The 15,293-nt window shown below is 40.8% G+C and overlaps 1 protein-coding gene across 4 annotated transcripts in view; it reads left to right on the top strand.

The window, feature by feature from the left end:
- The window catches only part of Robo1 (roundabout guidance receptor 1), a 399,556-nt gene that overhangs the window by 322,457 nt on the left and 61,806 nt on the right, over positions 1 to 15,293 (top strand). For all 4 annotated transcript variants that reach the window (XM_052158079.1, XM_052158077.1, XM_052158080.1 and 1 more), the window contains exons 13-17: positions 1,778 to 1,899; positions 2,639 to 2,870; positions 3,986 to 4,107; positions 7,676 to 7,847; positions 13,893 to 14,090. In XM_052158079.1, coding sequence (XP_052014039.1) covers positions 1,778 to 1,899; positions 2,639 to 2,870; positions 3,986 to 4,107; positions 7,676 to 7,847; positions 13,893 to 14,090 — 846 coding nt within the window. The remainder of the gene's footprint in view (positions 1 to 1,777; positions 1,900 to 2,638; positions 2,871 to 3,985; positions 4,108 to 7,675; positions 7,848 to 13,892; positions 14,091 to 15,293) is intronic.

Below are 15,293 nucleotides of genomic sequence, written 5' to 3'. Positions count from 1 at the left end.
GAAAGGCTGGCCAGGGTCAGAAGTTATCCTAGCATAGTTCTTCTTAATCATCTTGCTCATTTGTTTATTTTTGGTTTGGTTCTGTTTTGTTCTGTTGTTCACGAAAAAGAGACTCACTGTGTAGCTTTGACCACCCTGATCTCACTATGTAGACCAGGCTGGCCTCAGATCACAGAGATCCACCTGTCTCTGCCTTCCAAGTGCTGGGATGAAAGGCGTGTGCCACCATGCCCAGCCATTTCTCTTATTTATAAACTTGCAGGTGACACAAATGTTTAATAGTGGTTGACTCGCCTGTTCTCTGTTTCATTCTTGTCTTGGTTCTTTGGATTCCACAAATCTCACTTAAATAGTCATGGTTTTGCTTCCTTTTTATCCTGGGACAGGGGTACTGATCATTTAGCAAACTCTTTCCCTGTTGTTTTTCATTTTTGTTTTGGTATTGGTTTTGTTTTTTTTTTTCTTTGTTTGTTTGTTTGGTTGGTTGGTTGGTTTCTTTAAAGGTTGCAACACATCTACACTTCTTATGTCAAAATATAATAGTCTATTAATTAGTTCCGTAGTCCCTTTCAAATCTTAATCCTTTCTTGTTCTTTACAGTGCATTTTCTTTTACTCTTCGAAACAGAAACACATCCATATGTAAGAAGGCCTCTTTAGCAGCGGGCAGTTTTTGCTGAGAATAGAGTTTAATAAATTTAGTAAAACAGTTCCGTGACCCCCCCACCAAAATAGTACAACATAAAGGACCCTAGTGTTCACTTCTTACTGTGTTGCTCATCTCCTCTGAAACCTTTTATTAATCATGAGTCTGCAAACAAATTATTAAATCTCACATACAATATAGTAAACTAAATCATTGTCTACTAAAATGGTAAGTGCGCTCTTCTCGCGGCTAACCAGACGTGCTGTATCTGACGCATCCATGTCTCTCTGTGCAGCGTCTCCTAGCCACCCGCCTTAACTGGGAAGATACCCAGGTTTCTCCTAGGAGATGTGCGGCTCAGCTGTTTTCCACGCTCCGTTTCCCTGCACTGTTTGCAAGCTTTTCTTTCCTGTGGGCTCAGCTGCAGTTCCCTGTCTCTTTCTTTCTTGTATAGTTAGGGTCCGCGCAGAGGGCTGAATCCAACTCAGTCAGCCCAGTGCCCCAAGGCTCAGAAGTATAATGATCATTACATGGCATGAGGCACGCTTAAAAATTACTGTTTGCCACCGTTATCTTTGCCACTTGCCCTTCTCGGCTTTCACGGGTGTCCTGCGTGTTCCTCTCTCCCCTCCCCCCTTCCGTTTCTCTTCATCTGATCCTGATGAAAAGGTTAAGCTGCTATAGGTGGAGAGATAGCTAAGAGCCCTTGTGCCTGGACGCATGAGGCTGTGCCTTTGAATCCCAGTACCCACATAAAAAGGCCAGCCGCGACCACATAGTCCTATGGTTATGGGGGATGGTCAGAGACCTGAAGATTGCTGATGAGTCTTCTGACTGTCAGCCTAGCTCCAGGCTGAGACCCCATGTCAAGGGAATAGGCGGAGGGTGATAAAACAGAGCATCTGATGCCCTTCGCTGGCCCTGCAGATATACACACATGTGCACACACACACACACACACACACCTATGCACACACACACACACACACACACACACAAATGTGTGTGTATTTTTTTCTGGATTCAGGCTGCTTTCAAGGTTCCACTGATTCTTCTTTTCTGAGCGTTGCTGTCCCAGCGGTAGCAGTGAATGGGGGCGGGACTTGAGTTGTGTGTTCTCGAATCGTTACAGATGTCCCACCAACCAGCCAAGGGGTGGACCACAAGCAGGTCCAGAGAGAGCTGGGGAACGTCGTCTTGCATCTGCACAACCCGACCATCCTTTCTTCCTCTTCAGTCGAAGTGCACTGGACGGTGAGCTGTGCTAATGTCAGGGAATGTATATAGCTGTTGTTCACGTCCACACAACGTTGATTTTATTATGCAAACCTTGTTTATTCCATTATCTGTGATCCATTATTAAACAAGATATATATATATATATATGTGTGTGTGTGTGTGTGTGTGTGTGTGTGTGTATGTATGTATGTATGTATGTATATACTATACATATATGTATACATATATGTATACATACATACATAGTTTGAATCTCAAAGTATTTGTATACAATGATATGTGACATGCACATTGCTACATGTACTTTTTTAAAACATAGAAATAAATACTTCCAAGTTGTATTAAGTAGATTTAAAAAATCTATCTTTATTAATTCTAATTAATTAATATTAATTCATATATACAATGTATTTTGATCGTTTACACCCCACCCCTTCTGCTAGCAATTCCCAGATCCACGCCTGTCCATTCCCAACTTCATATTCATAAGTTTTCAAGTCCAAAATGGAAAAAGAACACCTTCATAAAATATTCACGAGTTGCTTATATAATGTCCCACCAGTAATGTCGCCTCGGGTTTTTGCTGCCACGTAGTAGGACGACATTGTAGACATTAATGGCACCTTACAGCGATATACTAGAAATCTGCTCCGTGGGTTTTATGGGACTTGTTGCCCTGTGTTTCTTTCTATTCCTTTGCAGTGAGAGAGTCTAGCACTGGGACTAATTCTGTTTTTATTTGTCATTGTAAAAGGTGGACCAACAGTCTCAGTACATTCAAGGCTATAAAATTCTCTACCGGCCATCCGGAGCCAGCCATGGTGAATCGGAGTGGTTAGTTTTCGAAGTGAGGACCCCAACCAAAAACAGCGTGGTGATCCCCGATCTCAGAAAAGGCGTCAACTATGAGATTAAGGCTCGCCCATTTTTTAATGAGTTTCAAGGAGCTGACAGTGAAATCAAATTCGCCAAAACCTTAGAAGAAGGCAAGTACAATGAAGCGGGCTTCCTGCACACGCGGAAGACGTTTTCTGAGCTTTTAAATTAGCGGAAATTGTCTGGAAGTTAATGGTGACAGCCATCACTAACCTGGGTAATATTAAAATGCTTTGCTAGGGGAATTTGTTTACTTATGTGGAAATTTGTTTACTTATGCCAAGTATAAGAACAAAATGCTCGGGGAGTGTAAGTGACTTGCTTCCATTGTGGCTTGCACAACACGTGTGCAAATGTTAACACCCTTACTAAAATTCATATTCATAGATAGAGTTGTTCTGGATTCGCTCGCTTTCTTATTCACTGAAGCTTATGCTAATGGTATGTAGATAATGTGAGTAATATCTGGGTTTGCCCGGACTTTCCAGAGTGCATTTTCTCCTAATGCCTATTGCTGGGAAACTCACATAGTTCTTGGCAAACCTGTACTTCCACCCTGTAACTGAACACTAAAAACCAGTATTCATGTAAGTGTAGAGAGGTGAACATCACAGTATACTTTAAAACAAACCAACCAAAACCAACAAGAAAGCAGAATTTTCTCTAATTGTCATTTACTTTATACAGGATAGGCTAAAATTAAAATGTAAAAAAAAGATTACCATTCTTTTCCCTTAGCTTTCTATATTTTAAGGAGAAAAATATGCGACTTGGGTGACAGGTTAAACAGAACAGATATTTTCCTAAGAGCGTTTTTAATTTTAAAAAAATGTATGACTGGTGTACATATGTGTTCGTGTGTGTAGGTATGTGCTCTCATAGTAAAGACACAGAGAGAATATTATTTTCCGTCCACCTTCGGATCCACGGACATAACTCAGGTGGTCCAGCTCCCCTGGGCCACACATCTGCTAACAGATCCACCCCACTGCCCTGTGCTGAGCTGTTGTGTCCTGTGAATGTAACTGGTGATGACAAATTCACAGTGTGAATGACTTAGCATGAGTTGGAGGAAACTTGTAGTTTGGATCCCTTTAGCATTGGGTGATAGCCATATTTAAAACACGCAGCGTCTGTGTATTTACTGTGTGTTTTTAAATACTGTGCGCTTTGGGTTTTATAAACTACACACTCTTACAATCTACTTTTTGTGACACTTTAATAGCACCAAGTGCCCCTCCCCGAAGTGTAACTGTATCCAAGAATGATGGGAATGGGACTGCAATTCTGGTCACTTGGCAACCGCCTCCTGAAGACACACAAAATGGAATGGTCCAAGAATATAAGGTAATAAATACAATGAGTAAATCCACTAACAAGAAGCCTTCACCTCTCAACAAGAGCAGCCTGGAGACATTGTCTATGGGCCTTTGTCACCATCTGCTGGCCGAACTGCAGACATGCAGATTTATTTCCTAAATTCTATGCATAGTGATGTTGGAATAATTGTACATACTAGAAAAGCTATTTGGAAAAAAAAATAATTGCTCAGGTAATATTTGTCAGTATAATTACATAGGAAGAGATATTTTAAATGTTAATTTTTTTCTCCACAAAACGTGGCATAAATATATCACTCAGAATTGAGTTATTCTAGGGAACTGGCTCTAAACATAGACATAGGCTATTTAACATTGAAAAAACAAAAGAAAGGTTTTCTTTATCTTTTGACATCTGTAAAATGTAGACCCTTACAATTAGATTGGGAAGTTTGTTTTTCTATCTGTGGAATTCTTTCTTCCGTGGTGAATTTTTAGACTCTAAACCAAGTTTGAAATCTCAGAGATTTATCTATAAGTTTTGTTTGTTGTACATGTTTGAGATATGTGAAACATTTTCAAGTGATTTTGCCTAGTGATTCTGCATAAATTTTCCTGTGAGGGAATAATAGCGCTGCCCGTTAAGTAATAACAACACTGTCCATTAATACAGAGAGTTTTCGCTAGGACTCATTCTAAGCAAATAAATTCATTTAAAAAATTAGAGACTTCAGATTTACTAGAAGAGTGTAAACTTAGCCTAGAAATAAATCTGTTACAGCACAATGATGAAATGTGCATTTTAGTGTAGTGGCGAACTGCTAGTAGCTGACAGATTGGATCACAATAGAAAATAAAGGTGAGCTTTTCAACCTTCCTGTAACTATAGTGTGTGTGTGTGTGTGTGTGTGTGTGAGAGAGAGAGAGAGAGAGAGAGAGAGAGAGAGAGAGAGAGAGCATGTACATGCCTGCTTGCCCGTGCACATGCATGCACCATGGTAAATGAGGACAAGTCAGAGGACAGTCTCCAAGACTCTATTTTCCCCTTCGTATTGCTGGATTGGAACATACATTTTTTTGAATAACAAATTGGTAAAACTGAGACTGGTGATACCTGTAATGCCAGCTCTTATGAGCTAGAGACAAGAGGATCAGACACACACGGAGGATTTAATGGAACTGGAGAGACGGCTCCATCAATAAAGTGCTTACTGCATGAAAGAAAGACCTGAGTTTGATCCGCCAGAAGCCATTGGAAAAAAGAAACAGTGCCCCAGGCCTGTAAGGCCACCACTAGAGAAGGACCCAACTTGCTGTCCCAGGGGTGTCAAGCCCAGTTGGTGAGCTCCAGGTTCCGTAAGAGACACTGTATCACAAAGCAAGTTGACAAGTGACAGAAAAGACATCAGTGTCAAACTCAGGTCTAGACACACACACACACACACACACACACACACACACACGCACGCGTGCGCGTGCGCAAGCAAGCAAAATATTTTTAAAAATACTTTAAATGCTTTCTTACGAGCTCTAAGGTTATTTCAGTACTAGACTATTACATGATGCTATGTTTCAGCCCTGGGAAACAGACTGTTGTAAAAGAGTTTGTGAAAGAACCTAAAATCTGATGTTGTCTTGGCTCCCAAACAAATTGTGTAACGTAGACATTTCCCCCCCGAAGAGTCAGAACTCATTTCTCTCCTCGAGAAATTTGAAAGGATGGATTTCACTTAACTTCATGGTCAATTTAAAATAATAAAATGCCTTTCAGAACCTGATTGACTGGTACAAAATCAGTTTGTGGCTTCGGTTCAGCTGTGTAATGTAATTGGTGGGAAAAAATTCACAAAGGAGTCCATTTCCAATGGTCAGGTCTGGATAGAATGTCTCAGCATTTGTGGGCATTGTGCATTGAAACCGTATTGCGGTAATAGAAACTTTCAAAGAGAAATGGTGAATGTTACTGGCCCGGTTGATGGAAGACTCTGGTGTTTCAGACTGCCTGTGAGTCTGGGTTCTCAGTATAGTTTAGCTAATCCTTCCTACTGCTGGAGAGGAGGATATTTCCTAGAACCCAGAGTATTATTCACTATTCTAGATACAATTGCGTTGTAGGAACAATAAAAATGTCATCATCCCCCACGTCCAGCTGACCCAGAATTATCACTCTATGATTAATCTTTTAATGAAACTTAAAGTGAGACTTGGTGCGGTAATCCAAACTTCCAATATCCTAAGCAGATAGTTTCCTATGGGATATCCAAGTATCCAAGTTCAGAACTACACGGTTACCTTTTTATTACAAGAAAATTCTCACACCAAATGTATACATTCTCCTTCTCCTTCTCCTCCTCCTCCCCTTCTCCTTCACCTCCTTCTCCTCCTCCTCTTTCTCCTTCTCCTCCTTCTTCTTCTTCATCTTGCTCTTCCTCCTCCTCCTTCTTCCCGTAGGCATTACGAAGCAGAAATTGTTATTTTAATTTAGATGGAAGCTCAGATGGCTAGCATTGCTTGATCCCAGTTCAGCATGCCATACTCTAGATAAACCCTAGGGAGAACTTTCCCCTTTGGTAGTACTGTATTTCCAGTATCAACCATATTTATATAGTGCATTTTAGATTATTAGCGAGTTGCTGGGCCTTGTCAGACATGGTTTCTTGGTTTTGATGCTCATATGCTGTGTGAGTGACACTTGGGATTAGTTGTGTCCTGGAGTGATTCCTACGTCCAATGTACCTTTGCTTTGTGACACCCGGTCACATAGAATGGGGCTTGCAGTATAACTGTCAAGTGTTGGCAGCTATATTATTATTATTATTAGTGAATATATTATTTTATTCCTTCTTCAGAATAAATTTTTAATTTCTTCATGGAAGTTTCTCAAGGTTAAAAAATAAACAGAAACCCAGGGAACTGGGCCGAGAGCCGGCGAGAGAAACCACCACGTTCTAGCATGTTGACCAATTTATATGACAAAATATTTTTGAAATAACTTGCTTGTTTTATGTATTGATTTATATATGTGTGAAGGTGCATACTGGGGCCAGAACAAAGGATGTCAAATCCCTTAGAACTGGTGTTACAGATGTTTATGGGCTAAATTGTATGCGCTTTGGGATCCAAATGACTCTGGTTCTCATGATTCCTAGAATTATGTTGTAAGCCTTCTTCACTGTTGCACGATCTCGTCCAAGCCCTATGTGATAAATTCTTAAAGGATTATATTTAATGTTGTGAGGGAGCACCCTCATAGAAGCAGGGGGAGGGGGGATGGGATAGTGGAGTTGCAGAGGGGAAACTGGGACGGGAGGATAACATTTGAAATGTAAATAAACAAAATAACCAATTAAAAAAAAAAAACAGTACCTATCAAACCATGAGGGAACTTAAGAGCTACCGCTAATATTCAACGTGACTAGAATAATCTCAAAGTCAAGTCAAGGCTAATAACTTCTGAAGTTTCATACATTAAATTCTTGATAGATCCAAAATTTGTGTAAGTCTGAAACTCATCTGTGATTTACATTGGACTTTGCATTAACTTGGATACATTAACAAGTAATGCTTTCTAATTCTTTGCTTTCTAATTCTTATAGGTTTGGTGTCTCGGAAATGAAACCAAGTATCACATAAACAAGACAGTAGATGGCTCGACCTTTTCGGTGGTCATCCCGTCTCTGGTCCCTGGGATCCGATACAGTGTGGAGGTGGCAGCAAGCACTGGGGCTGGTCCCGGGGTGAAGAGCGAGCCTCAGTTTATCCAGTTGGGTAAGAGTCCCATGATCTATCAATCTCCCACTTGGTCTACTTTACTGTTTTTATTTTGCAAGTTTTTACTTTGAATTGCCCAGTTATCGCCATAGGTCAAGTAGAAGCGGTGGTGTGATGTATGCACTGGGCAATCATTATTTAAAACACTATAGCTATGTAGCCATGTATCATTTCCCAAAGGCAATATGTTCTGAGAAATATATTGTTGGGTGATTTTGTCATTGTGTGGGCATCGCAGAGTGCAATTACATAAACCAAGATATCTGTGACATCACTAGGCAGTGCAGTCTTACAGAAGGGGACGATCGTTCTCCATATGGTTCGCCATTGATCAAGGTGTTGGTTAATGGTGTATGGTTAATGACTGTAGGTGTCTCACAACTAAAACATCAAAGTGTACATAATTGCTACATCAGACACCCTGCTGTCAATATTTACTCTCATGCAAACTCTGTCTTATGGAATGTTTATCTAATTAACAAATGCTATTAATTGAGCATCAAGGAAACCTCTATGAAAAAGAAAGACACAGTCTTTCTACTAATGGGTTTTAGAACTTTTGGGGAAGGAAAGAAAGCCCTTCTTTATAGCACTTTTAAGCCAGGTACTGGAAATTTATAGCAATGTGAAATCTATATTTACATTTAATCTCTATTTAATATTATAATTGGCTTTTTATTACAAAAGGTAAATTAAGATCTTAATTTGAATTATTTATTTGCAAATTACTTAGAAGGTTCAATACAATGTCTTCCTAAGAAGAATTAGGGTGGTGAAAAAGAAAATGTGGCACAGAAGTCTTCATGACTGCCATTCACTGCAGAATATAGTTTATATGCAGAATACACACAAGTTTACAGGTGATTAATAGTAAAGTATAAGACAGCAAATACTACTGTTTCTACAAGACAAGAGAAAATAGTTTTATCTTTAAACAGTGACATATATTTAAGCGTCATAAAAAGTAAACAGTCAACTTTATATATTAGGAATCAGAATTTAATTTTGTAATACTTTATGCCACAAGTTAAGATATGAACAAGGGATCAGATAATACAAGTCTACGTACTTCACAAGTACATACCATCTTAATGTACTAACAATATTGTCATCCTGGAATTAAGTCAAAATGAGATTAAGAAACACTCAGCCTGGAATATCGTTCAAATCCCATTGAGAAGACAAGGCTAGCTCCTACAAGATGAACAGTTTCTAAACTCCTGTGAAGTAACACAGTAAAATATCAGAAATATGGGGTTGATGGTGAAGGCTCAGGTTCACATAAGCAGTAAAAGTCCTGGGCACTATGGGCCACAGGCTGATGAGACTGAGTCTCTACAATGAAGTTTCCAGGGTTATCCCCAGACATCTCCAGTCATCCACCTCTGTGGTAGAGCTTACCCGCTTCAGGCTTAGAAAGGTGCACATTACTCTCACCTGTATGATTACACATTCGACAATGGGATCCACCACAGAAGGAGATCACTGGGCAGGGCCCCCCCTTCCACCTGGTGGAGATCGTAATGGGAATGAGGAGATTCCCATTTAAAGCTTGCCGATTCTGTCACCACCATGGGTTGGAATGTAATAATTTTTAACTTATCTTTTCCACATAGCAACTTTGAAAGAAATTATTACATGCATATCCTTTTAGACAAAAATAGCTCCGCACTTTATTTCAAGTAGTACAGGGAACTGAAAAAAAATTGCCTAATGCATCTGTTACTATGTTATAATGCATGCAGGAACAAATATAAGTCGATACACACATATTTATCCACTTTGGAGCAACGCTGATATCTAATTTTTAATAGATAAGTTCTGTTGCCGTGATGCCGTGGGCGTGGTCGGCGTTTATAGCATACTGCCTTTTTGTCTCATCATTTTGGAAGATGAATTGGCAAAAGAAAGTATGAGTGATTTTTATTAAGATTTATATCAAAATATATTTAAGAGTCAAATTGGTTTTCTTGGAATTATAAATGGGTTCCAGTTTCCCATATTTTCAGATAGTCTCAGCAGCTAGGAGAGAGAGGGCCTGAGACTCCGAGCGGCCATTTTAATTCATTAGTCACACTCCACTTTATTCTGTTAAACCCATCTGGTGACTTGCATTGGAACCTCCCATGCCCGTTTCTATAAAATCTAAAGCTACCCAATTTAACCTTGCGCAAACAGCCATGAAATCTATAAACCTAGCAGATACAAAGGATGAATTAAGAATGAAAAGAATAGGTCTGCCTGGTGAACGTCGAGAGGCTGAAACGCTCTTAGGCCAACCGGAGATAAAAGGGTCTGGGACATGAAATGAAACTTTCAGTCAACAAGCAGTTGAAAGCAGGTGTCTGCTTGTGAAGATGGAGCCTTTCAGCCTTGACTCTCTGTAGAATGAAATTAGTTTTGTTCAAGGGAAAGGTGCATGTAGGCCATATGCACACACACAGACACACACACACAGACACACACACACACACACACACACACACACACGCACATACACACAACATGAATACACACACATACACACATGCACACACATACATACACACACACAGGAACACATGCAAACACACACATACATAAACACAAACACACAAAAACACATGTACACATGTGCACACACAAACACATGCACACAAGGAACACATGCAAAACCACACACATAAATACATACAAACACACACAAACACATGCACACATGTGCACACACATACACATGCACACAAGGAACACATGCAAACACACACATAAATACATACAAACACACACAAACACATGCACACATGTGCACACACATACACATGCACACATAGACATACCCATAGGAACACATGCACACACATACACACATAAATACCCACATACATACATACACACACAAACATGTGCACACACATACACATGCACTCACATACATACACATAGAAACACATGCATACACACACACATTCACACACGCACATACATGCGCACATACAAACACGTGCATACACATACACATGTACACACATACATATACACACAGGAACACATGCCCACACACACGCACACACATACACACACATATGAACACATGCACACATGCATAGACACAGAGCATGAAAAGGAATTTAGACATTTCACATGATAGAAGTGCTGTCCTAAGGCAGTCTCAGTACACACTGAAAGCTACTTAGTTTTCCTACCAATTGTCTTGTCAAGCAGCTGCATCATTTAATAAACTAAATGCAATATTCAAGGTAAGAAATGTGGTACGTGCATGTAGAATTGGTTGTGTTAATTATTTTTCCAGGAAAAAAAATTAAGTTTAGGAACTGTTAAATTCCGCTATTACAAAGCAGATTGCATTAGCAGAAATTCCGTAAGTCTCTGATTTGGGATTGAGTCCTCTTTCTGTAGTGTGACTGTAAACCAGCCCTCCCTTGCAGGACTCCAAGCATCTGGCTGTGTGTATTTAGATGCCCAAGCATCTAACCCATGCCCTGATGTCCCTGTCACAGAGAACTTAGTCTGTCAGATACTCCTGAAGTTTGTATGCAGCCTGCCTGCATGGTCCCTCTCTGGGACACCTTTGACCAGGATGGATGAGGGTGGGGCATGTGTGTCTCCAGGGAGACGTGCACGAGTCAGTAGGGCCAGAGATGGGACCGAAGAGAAGCAGTTTATTACACACAGGCCTGTAAGGAAGGGGTTAGAGACAAGTGTCAGTGGGCAGTAGGAGAAAGCCCTTCATCCTGGAGGTGTGGAGAGAGAGGGAGCTATAGAGTTGTATCTTTGTTAGCACTCGGGGGTCTCCCGCAGGGCCTTTAATTGATCCGAGAGGAATCAGTGACGGATTCCATAGGGATGCTCTCTCACTGAGAGGCTGCCACTCCCACACACGCGCACAGTCCATACAGGGCAAGTAGACTCAGTGCAGCAGGTTGAACCGCTGTGTCCCGTACAAAGCTGGTCACAAGGACACAAGAGTGTGAGATGCACATCTGGGTTGACGAGAACAAAAGGACAGAGCCACAGAGACAGCTCTGTGCGTGCAGTGCCAGGTGTGAGGCTCCAAACTGGAGTCCCTGGTACCCATGTAAATCCCTCATACCCGGGTATGGTGGTTCACATCCCAAATCCCAGTAGCGGAGGAGCGGGGGTGGGGGGATGGGGGGGAAGCAGATGCCTGCCGCTCCCTGACAGCCAGGCTAGCTGAAATAAGGAGCTCTATATGTAGGGAAGGACCCCCTCTCAACAACTAAGGTGGAAAGCGGTTGAAGAAAAGGTGCAGTGCTGAATTCTGGCCTCCACATGTATACGTGCACACACACTTTTACATTTGCCCACGAATGTAAGTACATAGACACACACACGTTCTTAGACAAGCTGAACGGTTCCTAGAAGACGGGTCTGGCTTTCTCACAACAGGAAAAAGAAAAAAGGAGTCAGTGCGCTGTGCTACTTGCTGCTGTTCAGTTTGCTGCTAACAGGGTTAGGACAGAGGGAACCAGTCCCTTTACTGTGTGCCCACCGGTGGCTGGGCCAGACTCCATGGGGCAGTTCCAGCCCAGTGGTCACACAGGTGGCCCTGGTTCAGGTCAGTGGGTCACAAAGCAAAACCGAAAGATGTGAATTTGAGAAAGGAAATGGTAGCAATGGTGGGGTGGGAAGGAGATAAACTAGGGGAGGGAGAGAGTCCTTGAAATACACTGTATGTAATAACAAAATTAATCCATAAGAAGGGGGAAAGCGATCCAAACCAACGTTATAACTACAGGAGTTCAGGATAGCAGCTTTTCTTTCTGCCCAATGATTTAATAATACTGAGAATGCACCAACCTTAAGAAAATGGCCAAGCGTTCTAATTTCACCAGACGCTGTGGAGGAAGAACATTTAAACCACAGCCTTGGTGGGGATTAGGTTCATTGGGCAGGGTCAAGTTGGGCATCAGTCAGTGCCAACAAAATGGGCCTCCTTGAGGGTAGAGCACCGGTTTCCTGCAAGAGTCTTGCAGACGCTCTGTGGGACCTGAACTAAGAACTCCAGGCTTCTGAGACATTACCGTAGGCTTACAACAAATGTGAGCTAAGTCAATTTTATTACCCATATATTTTATCAATTTTTAATTTTTGAATCAAACCGTCTTAGCAGAAAATATGAGTCTTTTTGGCTATTCCTAACACTGGATGGCCCTTTTACATATTTAATATTCTTTTCTTATATCTAACGCTGACCATCATTATTATTTTTTTTCATCATTATTATTTTAAGAGAAAGATTATTCACAGTTCTTGCGATGGTAATTTTTGACAGTGTTTCAGTGGCCTCCGGTCTTATAACTCCTTCTGAATATTGGTTCAAATAATGTGTTACTGAGACAGTTAATGATTGTGCAAAATAGTTTCAGGAAGGGAACAAGTGCACTTTTTTTTTCAATATCTACTTACAGAAAAAGTAAAGTTTCAGTTCCAGTCTCCACCGCTCTACTCCCTGCCGCATACGTCATTTTTATAAGACATTGACTATGTAACTGGCTGGTCTGGTCTCAGTCTTACAGAAATCCACCTGCCTCTGCACTGGGACTAAAGCTATATGTCACTATGCCTGACCCATTTTTACGATTTTTGGAGTAAATATTTGAGAGTTTCTACAGAAGTGTGAGAAATGATTTATATATATATATATATATTTACTCATTCAACACCTCTTGTAGGTTGGATAGGAACACATTAATTTACTCCATATTTTAGGGTTACATTGGTATCTCTAGTTAGTTTTGTACTATAAAACACCCATCCAGAGTTTTCTATAATAAAAAGGCAGTATGTGTTTGTCTTTACGTGTCTAAAAGTATGACTTACTTGTTTTGAATTAAAATGAAAGGAAAATACAATTTTTTTCTTGAAAATCTCATGAACTTTCATGTGGCGGCTGAGGCAAAACAGAAATGATTGTCCAAATAGTTAGGAGATATAGCAAGAGTCGTTCGTACTGTATACACAGGTAGTATTGTCATGTTGAGTCTTTTGACGCTTATTAAGTAAGAAATGGCCTTTCAGATTCTCACGGAAACCCCGTGTCTCCTGAAGACCAAGTCAGCCTGGCTCAGCAGATCTCCGATGTGGTGAAGCAGCCGGCATTCATCGCGGGCATTGGGGCAGCCTGTTGGATTATCCTCATGGTCTTCAGCATCTGGCTTTACCGACACCGCAAGAAGAGAAACGGGCTCACCAGCACGTACGCGGGTATCCGGAAAGGTGTGCCGGCCATAAAACCTTCTATCTTAAAATGACAAGTTGCTATTTATGTCCCACGGCCGTCTTTAAATGGCTTTAGTAAATGAAGGGTCTCAGTAGCGGGGTTATTTCTCCACTGTCCACATAGGAACTTGCCTGAATAGCAGGACAGCAAATAGAATTTGTCGGCCTCTCAGAACCCCACTGCCTAGGTGTTTTCAAGATCTAGACTTTGCCTTATCATTTAGGCAGATATTTTATCTTAACATTCTTGGAGGAAATTTGAAATCACCCATCCTAGAGATGGCTCAGCGGTTAAGAGCACTGACTGCTCTTCCGAAGGTCCTGAGTTCAAATCCCAGCAACCACATGGTGGCTCACAACCATCTGTAATGAGATCTGACTCCCTCTTCTGGAGTGTCTGAAGACAGTTACAGTGAACTTACATATAATAAATAAATAAATCTAGAAAAAAAAAGAGATCCAGGATTAGTTTTTTGCTGTTGTTGCTTGGGGTTTTATTTTGCTTTAGTTTAGTTCTTAAGGATGAGCAGTTACTACCATTTACTTATGTATAATAATTGCCTTTAGTGGATGGAAATGACATCTGTCCTGGGTGCTTTAGGTAGCAAACTGAGGAGGCTTATTTGTCATTCATAGATTTAACGTTGTGGAGTTGAATATTTATGCATTCTTAACTAATGATTTTTGTTAAAATGTCTACATGGGTTTAGAATGCACTGTTCGCTTGTTCTAATCCAAAGCTTTGAGGATGGGTTCCGTAGGCTGAGAGGCTCATAGACTCTTTTGCAGCAGAGTTGCAAAAATTTTTATTTTCTTTTTTTAAATTTATTTATTTATTATATATGAGTACATTGTAGCTGTCTTCAGACACTCCAGAAGAGGCCATCAGATCTCGTTATGGATGGTTCTGAGCCACCATGTGTTTGCTGGGATTTGAACTCAGGACCTTTGGAAGAACAGTCAGCACTCTTAACCGCTGAGCCATCTCTCTAGCCCCTAATTTTTATTTTCTGAATTGGTTCTTGCTTCTGGTCCACTTCCATGTGTTTATTAACCTTGGGCTATAATAGGTCAGCTACAAGTCAGTGTTTAGGGGAAACCCCTCCCCCATTTTCTATCCTTATTCATCATAATGCTCTTTTTGTTCTCAAAAACTATCATGATTTGGATGGTAACATTGACATTGGATGGTAACTCTAG

Source organism: Apodemus sylvaticus, chromosome 15 (genome assembly GCF_947179515.1).
Source record: "Apodemus sylvaticus chromosome 15, mApoSyl1.1, whole genome shotgun sequence".
Taxonomy (NCBI): domain Eukaryota; kingdom Metazoa; phylum Chordata; class Mammalia; order Rodentia; family Muridae; genus Apodemus; species Apodemus sylvaticus.
The sequence above is the reverse complement of the archived record's forward strand: the minus strand, read 5'-3'. Positions and strand labels throughout refer to the sequence as shown.